The sequence below is a fragment of the Callithrix jacchus genome, chromosome 6 (genome assembly GCF_049354715.1).
Source record: "Callithrix jacchus isolate 240 chromosome 6, calJac240_pri, whole genome shotgun sequence".
In the NCBI taxonomy this organism is placed as follows: Eukaryota; Metazoa; Chordata; class Mammalia; order Primates; family Cebidae; genus Callithrix; species Callithrix jacchus.
The window spans coordinates 69,668,636-69,683,093 of record NC_133507.1 but is presented as its reverse complement, the minus strand read 5'-3'; the positions used below and the strand labels follow the sequence as shown (position 1 = coordinate 69,683,093).

The 14,458-nt window shown below is 38.7% G+C and overlaps 1 protein-coding gene across 5 annotated transcripts in view; it reads right to left on the bottom strand.

Annotated features, from left to right (window-relative positions):
- Positions 1–14,458, bottom strand: part of ITGB6 (integrin subunit beta 6) — a 78,712-nt gene that overhangs the window by 52,421 nt on the left and 11,833 nt on the right. For all 5 annotated transcript variants that reach the window (XR_013518907.1, XM_054257591.2, XM_035304709.3 and 2 more), the window contains 2 exons: positions 4,234–4,399; positions 2,839–3,000 (listed from right to left, as the gene is read on the bottom strand). Coding sequence is in view for 4 of the 5 variants with exons in the window: in XM_054257591.2 (XP_054113566.1) it covers positions 2,839–3,000; positions 4,234–4,399 (328 nt within the window). In the remaining variant the exon portion in view is untranslated. The remainder of the gene's footprint in view (positions 1–2,838; positions 3,001–4,233; positions 4,400–14,458) is intronic.

The following is a 14,458-nucleotide window of genomic DNA, read 5'->3' as shown; positions in this document are numbered from 1 at the left end:
AATGTAAAGAAAGGAATATTTATTTCAAGGATATCTTTCTGAGTTTGGCATTTTAATGTTCACAGGCATTATAGTTCTATCACTCTAAGTAAACAAATACACAATTAGCATTATTCACTTGGTTTAATAATCCTTTTCTAAATTTTATAATCCAATAAATTCCTAAGAGTCAGTTCCTGTTGATGTGGTGTATCACACTCTGCCACTTCTAAGAAGACCATTTGAAATTTATTTAAAGGCTAATAGTGTGTCATGTTTTCAAGTGTAGAGAAACATTTCTTCTCCTTCTAAGTGACACCTAACAGTAGGCTAGGAATGTTACCATCGAGGGAGGGGTTGTTTGACTGTGATATAAGTGACTGAGATGACTCTTGTAGCTCTGAAACACTTATTGGAATTGGATGAAGTAGAATGAGGGTTGCTGAGGTATGACATACTATGACATTCCTGTACTAATCCCTGGGTTTGGTTTTACTGCCTTTTTAATATCACAAGTTGGTTGTATGAAATCCTACAGTATTTTTACAGGACAATTGAAAACTACATTGTACTTCTGTTCCATTGGCATATTCATTCCCAAGGGATATGAGTACTTTCTAAAAAACAAAAGAAGCTTAATTTTTAAATTTGAATATGAAAATTTTACTTTTCAGTTTTAGAAAACATGATGTGCATTTGCCCATTATATGAATCGAAATGTGAGTAATGTACAAAGAGGAAAGTCAAGAGAGGTACTACATTATTACCTCACTTAATTCACAAAGTAAGAATATGTTAATTATGACAGAGGTCAACCAAATGGGGGAACACTGATAAATAAGCCCTTCTGTACACTCAGATGGAATATTCACATATTCTCAGTATTACTGGAGTATTTTCATCTAAAGTCTTCTTTACGTACAAGGTTCAAGTTGAGAGAAAAGTCTAGTTTTGCCTAAAATACTCCAATAAATTACCCAACTGCAAATGGCTATGCCATATGTACTTTCCATCACATTTGGATTTTTATTAACAGAGATACAAAATAGTATCCATTTCCTCTGCTTTTCAACTGTCCAAACATCCGTTACCCTGAAGCCTAAATCCCTCCAGTGCCAGTCCCTTTTTATCTCCGCATGTTCCCTCACCCTTCAGCTGCTGTGCGTGTATAGCCAGATCATACCACATCGTGCTTTGTAGGTGAGCAAAGTTGGTTTTCTATTTGAATCAGATCTGTTGGTTTAATTCCCACAACCATATTGTAAGTTCAAGGCCAGGAACCACCTTGTATTATTTTTTGGTCTGAGGAATCTGGCTTCAGTTTTGAGTACATAAGAAGTGCTCAGAGGACCTGGGGGACTATGTTGCAGGCAGGCACAGATATGGTCTCTGCCTTCTGTGCATTTGTAGCAACTTATTCAGAAAGAAGGATTTGAACATTTATTAGATGAGAAGGTCATATTAGGCAAGAGGTAGTGTTAGCTTCTATGATCTTCCCTCATTCAAAATGGAGTTATTTGTGGAGCTTTCGAAAAGTTACAAGGAAAGGGTAATAGAAAAGGGATCCCAGTTTCTTGCCCCTCACTGACTAAAAGACAACATGTGGCTATCCTCACTGATACTGTAATATGAGAAGGCAGAGTATGTGACTAAAGAATATACACATTTGGGGACTACTACTGGTCAAAGTTTAGGGGAAAACATTCATGTTGAAATGCAGAAATTTAGGTCAAGGAATAGTAGTGAGTAATGAACCATTAAGAGTTTTTGGAGAATAGTTTTCCCAATTGACATTAGAATTCTAGGTTCCTGTCTCCCCTCCCTCTCTCTTTCTCCCCCACGTACACCTCTACAGCATTGTTCTAAGAAGCCTCTTAAATTCTCTGTACCATATTTCCCCAAGTGTTAAATGGGGACAATATGACAATCCAAGATTGCTGCTTCAGAAGTCAAATCTATTTCATACATTAGTTGGCACCCACTGTGTTCTAGGCACTGTGCTATCAGGAAACAGAGATAATAAACCAGGCCTGGTCCTGAGGATTGTGCAAGAAAGACAGACAGATGTAAGAACACATATTTCTATATTGAGATTCATAAAAATTCATCCGTGTATGTGACTAGAGGGAAAGACGATTGCTTCAGAGCCTAGCAGAGGTCAAGGAAGGCTCTCTGGGGGCAGTAATGACTGAGCTGGTGTTTCAAGGATAATGAAGAGTTTCTCAGCAGCCTAGGAGGGAAGGATATTCCAGGCAGAGGGAATAACATGTGCACAAGCGTGGCAGCCTCATGGTCTGTTCAGGAAAAGCAGTTGGATACATAGCGGTCTATTGAGGAGAGCACGCATGTCCAAAGGGCTCTGAAATTTTGACTTTTACAAAAGTCAGTTGTTTTCTTTGAATGTCACTAGTATTTTATAAATGACAAAAAATAAGCCAAAAGTTAATAAGCACCAACCAAGCCATACCTGACTAGTTGTTACCCATGGAATATGAAAGCATGCATGATTCAGCGACTGTCATTCACAGTAAATCCTACGTTGTTACTGTTTTGGTCTGGGTCCCTCCTTTCTGAGGCTGTGGCTGAGAACAGAATGAGCTGCCTGTATTGCTTCACCAGCACCAGGTGTTTTTAGAAATTAGGGAGGTTCTGAGATCATGCAATTCATAGCAGATCCATCTTGCCACATGGCCTACCACCCACCTATGATCCTGTGGGAGACTCTAATGATGGTGTGGTGAATTGAGCTGGGGCAGCTTGCTAATCTCAAATTAGAAAATGAGCACTGCTTTTACACCAGTGGTTGCTTCATGCTCCTACTTATAGCCCTGAAAACAGTATAGAGTGCAGGTTACACACCAAGAGAGTTGACATGGAGTATTCATTCTTGCTGTCCAAGTGACAGAGCCCATCATTAGGAATGACGATGCCTGCTAGTTTGCTGTCCATTCCAAAATGAGAATCAGCATCACTTACAAAGACCAGGAGGTGGAGGGAGTCATTCCGCCAGCCAATTTTTTCCTACAGTGGGGAAGAAACATTTGTGGTTATTGGAGGGAGGCAGGCATTTATTGAGTGTGGATCAATTATGCTTGGACACATTTAGATTATAAAAAATATTGCTAGTCTATTTTAGCTTTTTTATCTATTGTGAATCCATAATATTAATGTATTAAACACATGAAATTCTGTGACATTTGCTTTTTCCTGGATAACATTTTTGTATGACTTATGCTTCAGAAAAATAGCTCCACTGCAGTCAGTATTCAGTTGATCTTGACTTTTACGTAGTTAAATTATTTTTACTATCCAGCTCTCAATTCACCCAAAAAATTGAGCAGAGGAGGTCACAGATGATCCCAAATCCAAATTGAAGCAAAACTCATCAAAATGAAATGTTAAAGGGGCTCAAAGTAAACCTGTTTCATTAAAATGTCACCCAACATTTAGGCACATATTTCTCTTTCTAATGATATCACCCAAAAATAATAAACCTAATACAAGGATAAGAATTGCTTATGAAAGTATGGCCCCAAGGTCCTGCTAATTATAATTGTCTGTTGCTGGTGTTTAGCAAAGCCCTCCCCTTTAATTAATATTAGTCCAGGAACTAATTGGGTAAAAACGCATCCTGGCTGTTCCATCCCTCCTTATCCCTTTCCTTCCTACTCTAATTCCTTGGCCCTCCCACCTTCTAGGGGATTCGACCCTGTTTATTTCCTGATATTTTCCACGAAGGGTTGTTGCCTAAAGACAGGGGAATCATTCTTGTGGAAACTTGTCAGATAGTCAAGGAGGAGTAGTGTTCCTGTGATGTTGTAGAGACAGCAAACTTCTGAAGCTTATTTTGTTGGTTCAAAAGAATAGCTATGTAGTCATATGCACGGATATATACTGATTCAGAGCATGTTAAGTTTTTAAAATAAATGTTCTACCCTTGATTTTTTTCATCATGGTTAATTCAAAAACGAATCTGATCTTGATCTTTGAAAAATTAATCATACATGGCTATTGTTTCAACTAAATTTTGCCAACACAACAATTTTCTTAGATTATTGAAATATAAGATATAAAGAAGAGTCCCCATGTCAGCATAATTTAATTAAATATTTGGCAAAAAATGTGCATTTTAAGAAAAAAATATAGACATTTAGACATTAAAGGAAAGGAAATTAGCTAATCCTTTGAAGTAGAATTATTAATAAGAGATTAACTTTATGTTAACAGTGTGAAACAGCACTCCCTTCAGCATACCTTACACACAGCAGCTTGCATAATTGCATCAAATCCACCTTCAGGTGTGTCGATATTAGCAGAAATTTTCTGATTCTTCACAATTTCATTGAATCTTTCAGCATTATTTGTCAATGGCAAAATGTGCTTGAATCCAAATGTCGGTAAACAGAAGTATGGAATACTACTGCAAAAGTAAGAGGTGAAAATATTATTGATGAGATATGATGTCATACACAATTAATGGATCTGACAGCTTAGCAACATTCCCTTAAATGAAGATTAGTTTTTCTAAAGGACCTGACTCTGTAAGTCAGCTGTGAATCTCACTGTTAAGGTTGTTGACATCATCTCCCACCCTTTCTGTGTTGACCATATTAGCTAACACTTATTTAGAACTTATTGTGTGTCTTGCACTGGCTCAAACTCAGAAAACATAATCAGGTGATCAGACTCCTGTGTGTGTGTGTGTGTGTGTGTGTGTGTGTGCTACCTTCTGTGGGCTCCCAACCAAAATTTACCACTAAGTTTGCACAATGACAATTCTTTTGTATTCTGATATCTTAGCCTGTCATCAAATATGAATCACCCTATAGCAAGACAAGAGGGGAAATTTTCTTTTTCCTCCTTTACTCTCAGACCTGCCTGCCAAGGGCCCAACAATTGCAGCAGCATTCTTGGTTTGAGAGTCCAACTCTACTTGATTGAATAGGCCAGCCCAGAAATAAAACCACTACTTAAAGTGCCATGTTAGGACGAAATCTGCACCAAAGATATTACAGTAAAACACAAAGGGCTGATCATTAATTCAGCCATGTCTTATTTTGAAAGCAAGTTTCCAGCTGTGCATGAAACTTTGGGCAAGTTACTCAACACTTCTGACTTTTGGATTTTAAAATGAGGATGACTGTTTACAGGAGAGGTTCTCCTACTGAGGTCCCTGGGCAAGCATCATGAGCATCACCTGGCACATTGTTAGAAATGCAAAATCTGAATCGTTACCCAAGATCTGCTGAATTAGCAATGCTGGGGGTGGGCTCAGTGATCTGTGTTGTACCAAATCTTCTGGATGCATTCTAAAGTTTAAGAATCATTGGTGTAGAAGTGCAAAGACACAAAAAGGCATAGCCCCTGCTGAGGGAGTGATGCACTGCCTGGGGAAGAGTTGGTTGATTCTTAATACTGGCTCATGTGGAACCTGGGCCTTGGCTCTGCAGGTCCAGTAGCCTATCTTGTCAGCACAAGAAGGTGCATTTTTCAGTGCAAGGATTTAGTCCATCACGTTCTTCTGCCTGAGATATACAGTTGATCTTCATTATTCACAGATTCTATAAATGTGAATTCACCTACTTGCTGAAATTTATTTGTAACTCCCTAATTAATACTTGCAGTGTTTTCTGAGTCATTCGTGGACATGTGTAGTCAGGCAAAACAAAACCAAAGACCCCAAAACAGTATTTCCCTATTGTGAACATTCTCTACTGGAATCAAACAAGGTGGTGTTCTGCCCTCTTATTTCAGGCCTCCAACTCTAAGGCAGTGCCCTTTTCACACTTTACTTAGTGCCACCATTCTTTCATTTTTGTGCTTTTCATGGATGGTTTCTCTGTTTAAAATAGCCCCCAATCACAATGCTGAAATGCTGTTTAGTGTTCCTAAGTGTGAGACGTCTGTGATGTGTCTCATGGAGAAAATAAGCTGTGTGAGACAAAAGCTTCACTCAGGAATGAGTTATAGTGCCTTTGTCTGGAGTTCAGTGTTTACAATTTGATGATATCTATTACATGTGGTGTCTTTAAACAGAAGCACACATAAAATAAGGTTGTGCAGTGATTGTTGATGAAAATGTAATAGCCAGAAGCTTGCAGGAACCTAACCCTATATTTCCCTTAGGAGCAATGATTCAATATTCAATAATTCAATGCTTGGGGCAAGTTTAAGGAACATGACTACCATGAATAATGAGAATTGACTGTGTGTACAGATAGATCAGAATGATCATGTATTCTTTAACATTGAGTAAGGATGCTCTCACTGGGGCCGGAATGCTGGTACCTGTGGGTACCATCATTTTCTTCTAATCAGTAAACTTTCCCGGAAAGCAGGTAAAGTTTGGATGTGTCCCCAGGCTTCAGAACAAGGGGAGCTGGGGGACCCCAGCACTGAATGGCACAGCACAAGATGTCCCAAGACGATCACCCCAGGATGGATGTTCTTGGTCACATCTGGCCCCTCCCCCATCTGTGGGCCACTTCCTCAGCTAATACAAATTTGAAAAGATCTCACAGGCAAAGGGACTGGAAGCTCTGAAAGTGTGTTGGCTGAGGCTCTTGGATGGATGTGGCCCACACTGGCCTCTGTGATACCCCCTTCTCTGTCCTGCCCTAGCCCACTAGGCTGTCTGTCCTTTCAGCTGTGTCACTTAGTCTATTGGGTCCAGGGGCCAGTCTGTTGCTTCTGGGTAATTTTTATATTTCCCTTCCTAATTATTATGTTTAACTTTAATTATTATATTTAAGTGAATATGGCAATCATATTCTCTTATTTTTAATACTGTGAATTATGTTTCAATGAAACTCTAAAATGCTGACCATAGACTGTATTTACCTAGCAGGGTTGCCGTGAGGCTTGAATGAGATAAAATATGCAAAGCATATAGCATGATGAGCTTTTCAGAGTAAATGCATAATAAACATCGTGTCATTTCTTACATAAATCACTTCACACAGTCTAGAACAGACCTAAGTACAGATAATGGATTTGGCTAATGATATCCCTAGAATAATGTTTTTTCCTGTTTAAAATAATAAGGCAGGTTAATTGAAGAAAATTGGGGTTTTATATGAAAGTGTAAAGGAAAGAATCAAAGACATAGATTGTAATTGCTGTGAGATGAATCATAGTTTATTTGATCATCTTTCTATTGCTGAGCATTTATTTTGAAATTTTTTTTGGAATTAAATAATGTAGTGATTCTTCTATATACATGTTTACAAACTATTCCATATCCTTACTTAAAATAAATTTTTTGATAGGGAGTCACTGGGTTATCTTTTGACTAAATTTAGCAAACTCTTCCAAAAAGTTTGTATCCATTGCCATCTCTGGTATTAGTATATGGCATTACATTATTAAAAAAAAAAAACCTATACTAGTTGATTAGCAAAAAACGGCATCTAAAAGTTTTAATTTTCATTTTATTATGTTAAGACTGAGTGCTTCTTTCTATTTATTGACATCTTGTATTTCTTCTATTGTTAATTGCCAGCTGATAACCTTTGCTAAATTTCTTATCCTAATTTAAAGAACCATCTTAAAAATAGTAATCTTTTTTCTTTGTAGTTTGTCTTTTAATTTCATTCATGATGTTTTTGGATATATATCTTAAAACCTTCGATGTGGTCAAATTTCTTCCCACCTTCAAATATAAAATGCATTTTAAAGTGTGATATAAGATAAGAGTCTGTTTTTTTTCAAAATATTTAACTTGTTAAATGACAATAATGTAGCATTAGTCTTACTTAATTGCCCTTATAGTGATTGAAGTAGCTGTGGGTGGTAGAAAACGCTTTGGATTTAGAATAAAAAGAGTGAACAGTTATCTTTTTATTTTTTAGTTGGAGTCTCACTCTGTTGCCCAGGCTGGAGTGCAGTGGCATGATCTCAGCTCACTGCAACCTCTGCCTCCGGGTTCAAGCAATATTCCTGCCTCAGCCTCCCGAGTAGCTGGGATTATGGGTACATGCCACCATAACCAGCAAAGTTTGTATTTTTAGTAGAGGTGGGGTTTTAACATGTTGGCCAGACTGGTCTCGAACTCCTGACCTCTAGTGATGCACCCACCTGGGCCTCCCAAAGTGCTGAGAGTACAAGCATGCGCCACAGCGCCCAGCCAGTTATCTATCTTTGGGCAAGTTGCTCAATACCACTGGCCTCAGTGTCCTTCTCCATAAAATGGGAATGAGCATAATACCTATTTCACAAAGTTGCCATGACGATTATGTGAGATAAAAAGTATGTAATCATGTTAGGTACACCATTGTCCCTGAAACCTAAGTATCTTGGAAATTGTTTAATCTCTTATTTGGGGCTGCTGGTTTACAAAAATGCCTGAAATGACATTTGAGCATCTACTGGATCTACTGAAGTAGCAGTCCTATCTTTTTGTGAGAGATTCATGTCTCTGTTGGTTAGAATTATCTGCTATGTAGATTTCACTAGAACTTATGCCTTTGGAAAGTGGAATGAAATTTTAATTTAATTCACTAAAGAAATTCAAGTGATGGGAGAGCTACAGCACAGAAGAATGTCAGAGATGGACCATGCAAGGGAATTTTGAGTGTCCCTGTTTTGATCAGAGTTCATTTTCTTCTCTCTCTCTCTCTCTCTCTTTTTCTGGAGACAGGGTCTTCTTCTGTTGCCCAGGCTGGAATGCAGTTTTGGTGACACAATCTCTGCTCACCGAAACCCCCGCCTCCCATGCTCAAGCAATTCTCTCACCTCAGCCTCCAGAGTAGCTGGGACTACAGGTGTACACCACCATACCAGCTACTTTTTTTTATTTTTTGTAGAGACAAGGTTTCACTATGTTGCCCAAGCTGGTCACAAACTCCTGAGCTCAAGCATTCTGCCCACCTTGGCCTTGCAAAGTGCTAGGATTACAGGTAAGAGTTCATTTTCTAATAAAGACTCATATTTTCTTGTTACTTTCTTAGCCTAGCAATCAAAAGAAGTAAGTACCTCTCACCAAATTACTTGATTTTGAATCCCTAGATAACAAGAGAATTTGCATTTAAAATGCAAAATAGTTATGAATCACAATATACAGACGTATTACTTCAAATTTTTGTTAAAATTTTAAATAAATATTTACAGAATAAGAATATAATGACATATACCAAAGCATTAATGTCATCTTTTCCTGAGTGAAGTTATAAATTATTTCCATTTCTTACTTTTGTCTCTATTTTCACATGGGCTTATTACCTTTGCAATAAGAAACTATATACCATATGCTCACATATGTTTATGTGTATGAACATAGAGAAAATCCATTCTAGCATTTCTTTTTTATTCTTTGAGATGGAGTCTCATTCTGTTGCCTAGGCTGGAGTGTGGTGGTGCGACCTTGGCTCACTGCAACGTCTGTCTCTTGGGTTCAAGCGATTCTCTTGCCACAGCCTCCCAAGTATCTGGGATAACAGGCATGTGCCACCACGTCTGGCTAATTTTTTTTCTGTATTTTTAGTAGAGATGGGGTTACACTGTGTTGGCCAGGCTGCTCTCAAACTCTTGATCTCAGGTGATCTGCCCATCTTCGCTTGCCAAGTGCTGGGATTACAGGCAAGAGCCACTGAGCCCGGCCCATTTCAGCATTTCATGCTTCAGCTTCCTCTTTTGCAAAACTATAATAAACTCACTATTGGTGTAAATTCAAAACAAAAACACCACATTATACATGAAATAATGTTTAAAAACATCCCTCAGCTGGGCACAGTGGCTCATGCCTGTAATCCCAGCACTTAGGGAGGCCAAGACAGGTGGATCACTTGAGGTCAGGCATTTGAGACCAGCCTGACCAACATGGTAAAACCTTGTCTCTACTAAAAATACAAAAAAAAAAAAAAAATTAGTCAGGCATGGTAGCATACGCCTGTAGTCCCAGCTACTTGGGAGGTTGAGGCAGGAGAATTGCTTAAATCTGGGAGGCAGAAGTTGCAGTGAGCCAAGATCGTGCCACTGCACTCCAGCCTGGGCAACAAGAGTGAAACTCTGTTTCAAAAAAATAAACAAATGAAAATTTAAAAAATTCTTTCAAAATGTTTAATAGAGGAAGAAACTTTAACTTTTGTGCAATTAAATAGTTTTAAATGTACATTTTACTCACTTATACATATGAAAATAAAGAAAACATTTATTGTTGCTGTATCTTAGACAAAAGCAAAGGACATTATTTTCAAAAATAAAAATTACTTCAGCATTCTCAACAGGGTGAAATAAATTTTTAGTGACTCTCCATCCAATGAAAATTAAAAAGCTACTCCAAAAAGCATTAGAGATGAGATTAAAGAGGTGGATTTTCTTTCTTTTTATAGAACCTTGGACTCTATGTTGCCCAGGCTGGACTCAAATGCCAGGGTTTTTTTTTTCATGCCCCAGTGGTGCCTGGAACACCAGTGAGACAGCACCCTTTACTCCCCTGGAAAGGTGCTGAAGACAGGGAGCCATGTGGTCTAGCTCAATGGATCCCATCCCCTTGGATCCCACCAGACTAAGATCCACTGGCTTGAAATTCTTGCTACCTGCATAGCAGTCTGAAGTTGACTGGGATGCTTGAGCAGTGAAGGAGGGTGGGGGGCAGTGGCATCCACCATTACTGAAGCTTGGTTAGGCGGTTTTCCCCTCAGAGTATAAACAAAGCCACTGGGCAGTTCAAACTGGCAGAGCCCACCACAGCTCGGCAAAGTCTCTGCAGTCACACTGCCTCTCTAGATTTCTCCTCTCTATCTCTGAAAGAAAGGCAGTAGCCCCAGTCAGGGGCTTATAGATAAAACTCCCATCTCCCTGGGACAGAGCACCTCAGGGAAGGGGCAGCTGTGGGTGCAGCTTCAGCAGACTTAAACATTCCAGCCTTCTGGCACTGAAGAGAGCAATGGATCTCCCAGCACAGCACTAGGGCTCTGCTAAGGGACAGACTGCCTCCTAAAGTGGGTCTCTGACCCCCGTGCCTCCTGACTGGGAGACACTGCCCAGCAGATGTCAACAGACACCTCATGCAGGAGAGCTCCAGCTGCCATCCGGCAGGTGCCCCTCTGGGACAAAGCTTCCAGAGAAAGGGACAGGCAGCAATTTTTGCTGTTCTGCAGCCTCCACTCATGATACCCAGGCAAATAGGGTTTGAAGTGGACCTCCAGCAAACTTTGGCAGACTTGCAACAGAGGGGCCTGACTGTTAGAAGGAAAACTAACAACCAGAAATGAATAGCATCAACATCAAAAAACCCCATCCCATGGTCATCAACATCAAAGACCAAAGGTAGATAAATCCATGAAGATGAGGAAAAAACAGTGCAAAAAGGCTGAAAATTCCAAAAATCAGAATGCCTCTTCTCCTCCAAAGGATCATAACACCTTGCCAGCAAGGGAACAAAACTGGATGGAGAATGACTTTGGTGAATTGACTGAAGTAGGTTTCAGAAGGTGGGTAATAACAAACTCCTCCAAGCTAAAGGAGCATGTTCTAACCTAATGCATGGAAGCTAAGAACCTGTATAACCAGTTTAGAGAAGAACATAAATGCCCTGATGGAGCTGAAAAACACAGCACGAGAACATCATGAATCATACACAAGTATCAATAGCTGAATCAATCAAGCAGAAGAGAAGATATCAGAGATCAAAGAGCAACATATGAAATAAAGTGTGAAGACAAGATTAGAAAAAAAAAGAATGAAAAGGAAAGAACAAAGCCTCCAAGAAATATGGAACTATGTGAAAAGACCAAATTTATGTTTGATTGTTGTACCTGAACATGACTGGGCGAATGGAACCAAGTTGGAAAAAATTCTTCAGGATATTATCCAGGAGAACTTCCCCAACCTAGCAAGACAGGCCAACATTCAAATTCAGGAAATATAGAGAACACAACAAAGATACTCCACAAGAAGAGCAACCCCAAGACACATAATTGTCAGATTCACCAAGGTTGAAATGAAGGAAAAAATGTTAAGGGTAGCCAGAGAGAAAAATTGGGTTACCCACAAAGGGAAGCCAATCAGACTAACAGCAGATCTCTCTGCAAAAACCTATAAGCCAGAATAGAGTGGGGGCCAATATTCAACATTCTTAAAGAAAAAAATTTTCAAGCCAGAAATTTCATATCCAGCCAAACTGAGCTTCGTAAAGGAAGGAGAAATAAAATCCTTTACAGGAAAGAAACTGCTGAGAGATTTTGTCACCACTGGGTCTGCCTTACAAGAGCTCCTGTAGAAAGCACTAAATTTGGAAAGGAAAAACCAGTACCAGCCACTATAAAAACATACCAAATTATAAAGATCATCGACACTATGAAGAAACTGCATTAATTAATGGGCAAAATAACCAGCTAACATCATAGCAACAGTATCAAATTCACACATAACAACATTAAACTTAAATGTAAATGGGCTAAATGTCCCCAATTAAAATACACAGACTAGCAAATTAGATAAAGAGTGAAGACCCATTGATTTGCTGTATTCAGGAGACCCATCTCACGTGCAAAGACACACATAGGCTCAAAATAAAGGGATGGAGAAAGATGTACCAAGCAAAAGGAACGAAAAAAAAAAGCAAGGATTGCAATCCTAGTCTCTGATAAAACAGAGTTTCAATGAACAAAGATCAAAAAAGACAAAGAAGGGGATTACATAATGGTAAAGGGATCAATGCAACAAGAAGAACTAACTATCCTAAATATATATGCACCCAATACAGGAGCACCCAGATTCATGAAGCAAGCTCTTAGAGACCTACAAAGAGACTTAAACTTCAACGCAGTAATAATGGGAAACTTTAACACCCCACTGTCAATATTAGATCAACAAGAGAGAAAATTAACAAAGATATTCAGTACTTGAACTCAGCTCTGGAGCATTTGGACCTAATAGATATACATCTATGGAACTCTCCACCCCAATCAATAGAATGTACATTCTTCTTAGCACCACATTATTCTAAAACTTACCACATAATTGAAAGTAAAACAAATGCAAATGCAAAAGAATGGAAAGCATAGCAGTCTCTCAAACCATAGTGCAATCAGATTAGAATTCAGGATTAAGAAACTCACTCAAAACTGCACAATGACATGGAAACTGAACTACCTGCTCCTGAATGACTACTGGGTAAATAACAAAGTGAAGGCAGAAATAAGTTTTTTGAAACCAATGAGAACAAAGACACAAATACCAGAATCTCTGGGACACAGCTACAGCAATGTTTAGAGGGAAATTTATACACTAAATGCCCACAGGAGAAAGCAGGGAAGATCTAAAACCAATACCCTAATATCACAATTAAAAGAACTAGAGAAGCAAGAGCAAACAAATTCAAAAGCAAGCAGAATACAGGAAATAACTAAGATCAGAGCAGAATTAAGGAAATAGAGACATGAAAAACTCTTAAAAAATCCATGAATCCAGGAGCTGGTCTTTTGAAAAGCTTAACAAAATAGAGATAGACCGCTAGCAGACTAATAAAGAAGAAAAGAGAGAAGAATTAAATAAACACAATAAAAAGTGATAAAGGAGATATCACCACTGATCCCACAGAAATACAAACTACCATCAGAGAATACTATGAACACCTCTACACAAATAAACTAGAAAATCTAGAAAAAATGGATAAACTCCTGGACACATACACCCTCCCATAACTAAACCAAGAAAAAGTTGAATCCATGAACAGACCAATAACAATTCTGAAATTGAGGCAGTAATTATTAGCCTACCAATCAAAACAAGCCCAGGACCAGACAGGTTAACAGCCAAATTCTACCAGAGGTTAAAAAGAGGAGCTGGTACCATTCCTTCTGAAACTATTCCAAATTCTGCCAGAATTTGGTTAACAGTCAAATTCTATCAGAGGTAAAAAGAGGAGCTGGTATTATTCCTTCTGAAACTATTCCAAACAACAGAAAAAGAGGAACTCCTCCCTAACTCGTTTTATGAGGCCAGCATCATCCTTATACCAAAACCTGTCAGAGACACAACAAAAAAAGAAAATTTCAGGCCAATATCCTTGATTAACATTGATGTGAAAATCCCCAATAAAACACTGGTAAACTGAATCCAGCAGCACATCCAAAAGCTTATCCACCACAATCAAGTCAGATTCATCCCTGGGATGCAAGGATGTTCAACATACACAAATCGATAAACATAATCCATCACATAAACAGAACCAGCGACAAAAACCACATGATTATCTCAATAGATACTGAGAAGGCCTTCAACAAAATTCAACAACTCTTCATGCTAAAAATTCTCAATAAACTGGTTATTGATGGAACATAACTAAAAATAATAAGAGCTATTTATTACAAACCCACAGCCAATATCATATTGAATGGGCAAAAGCTGGAAGCATTCCCTTTGAAAACTGGCACAAGACAAGAATGCCCTCTCTCACCACTCCTATTCAACATAGTATTGGAAACTGTGGCCAGGGAAATCAGGCAAGAGACAGAAATAAAGCATATTCAAAAGG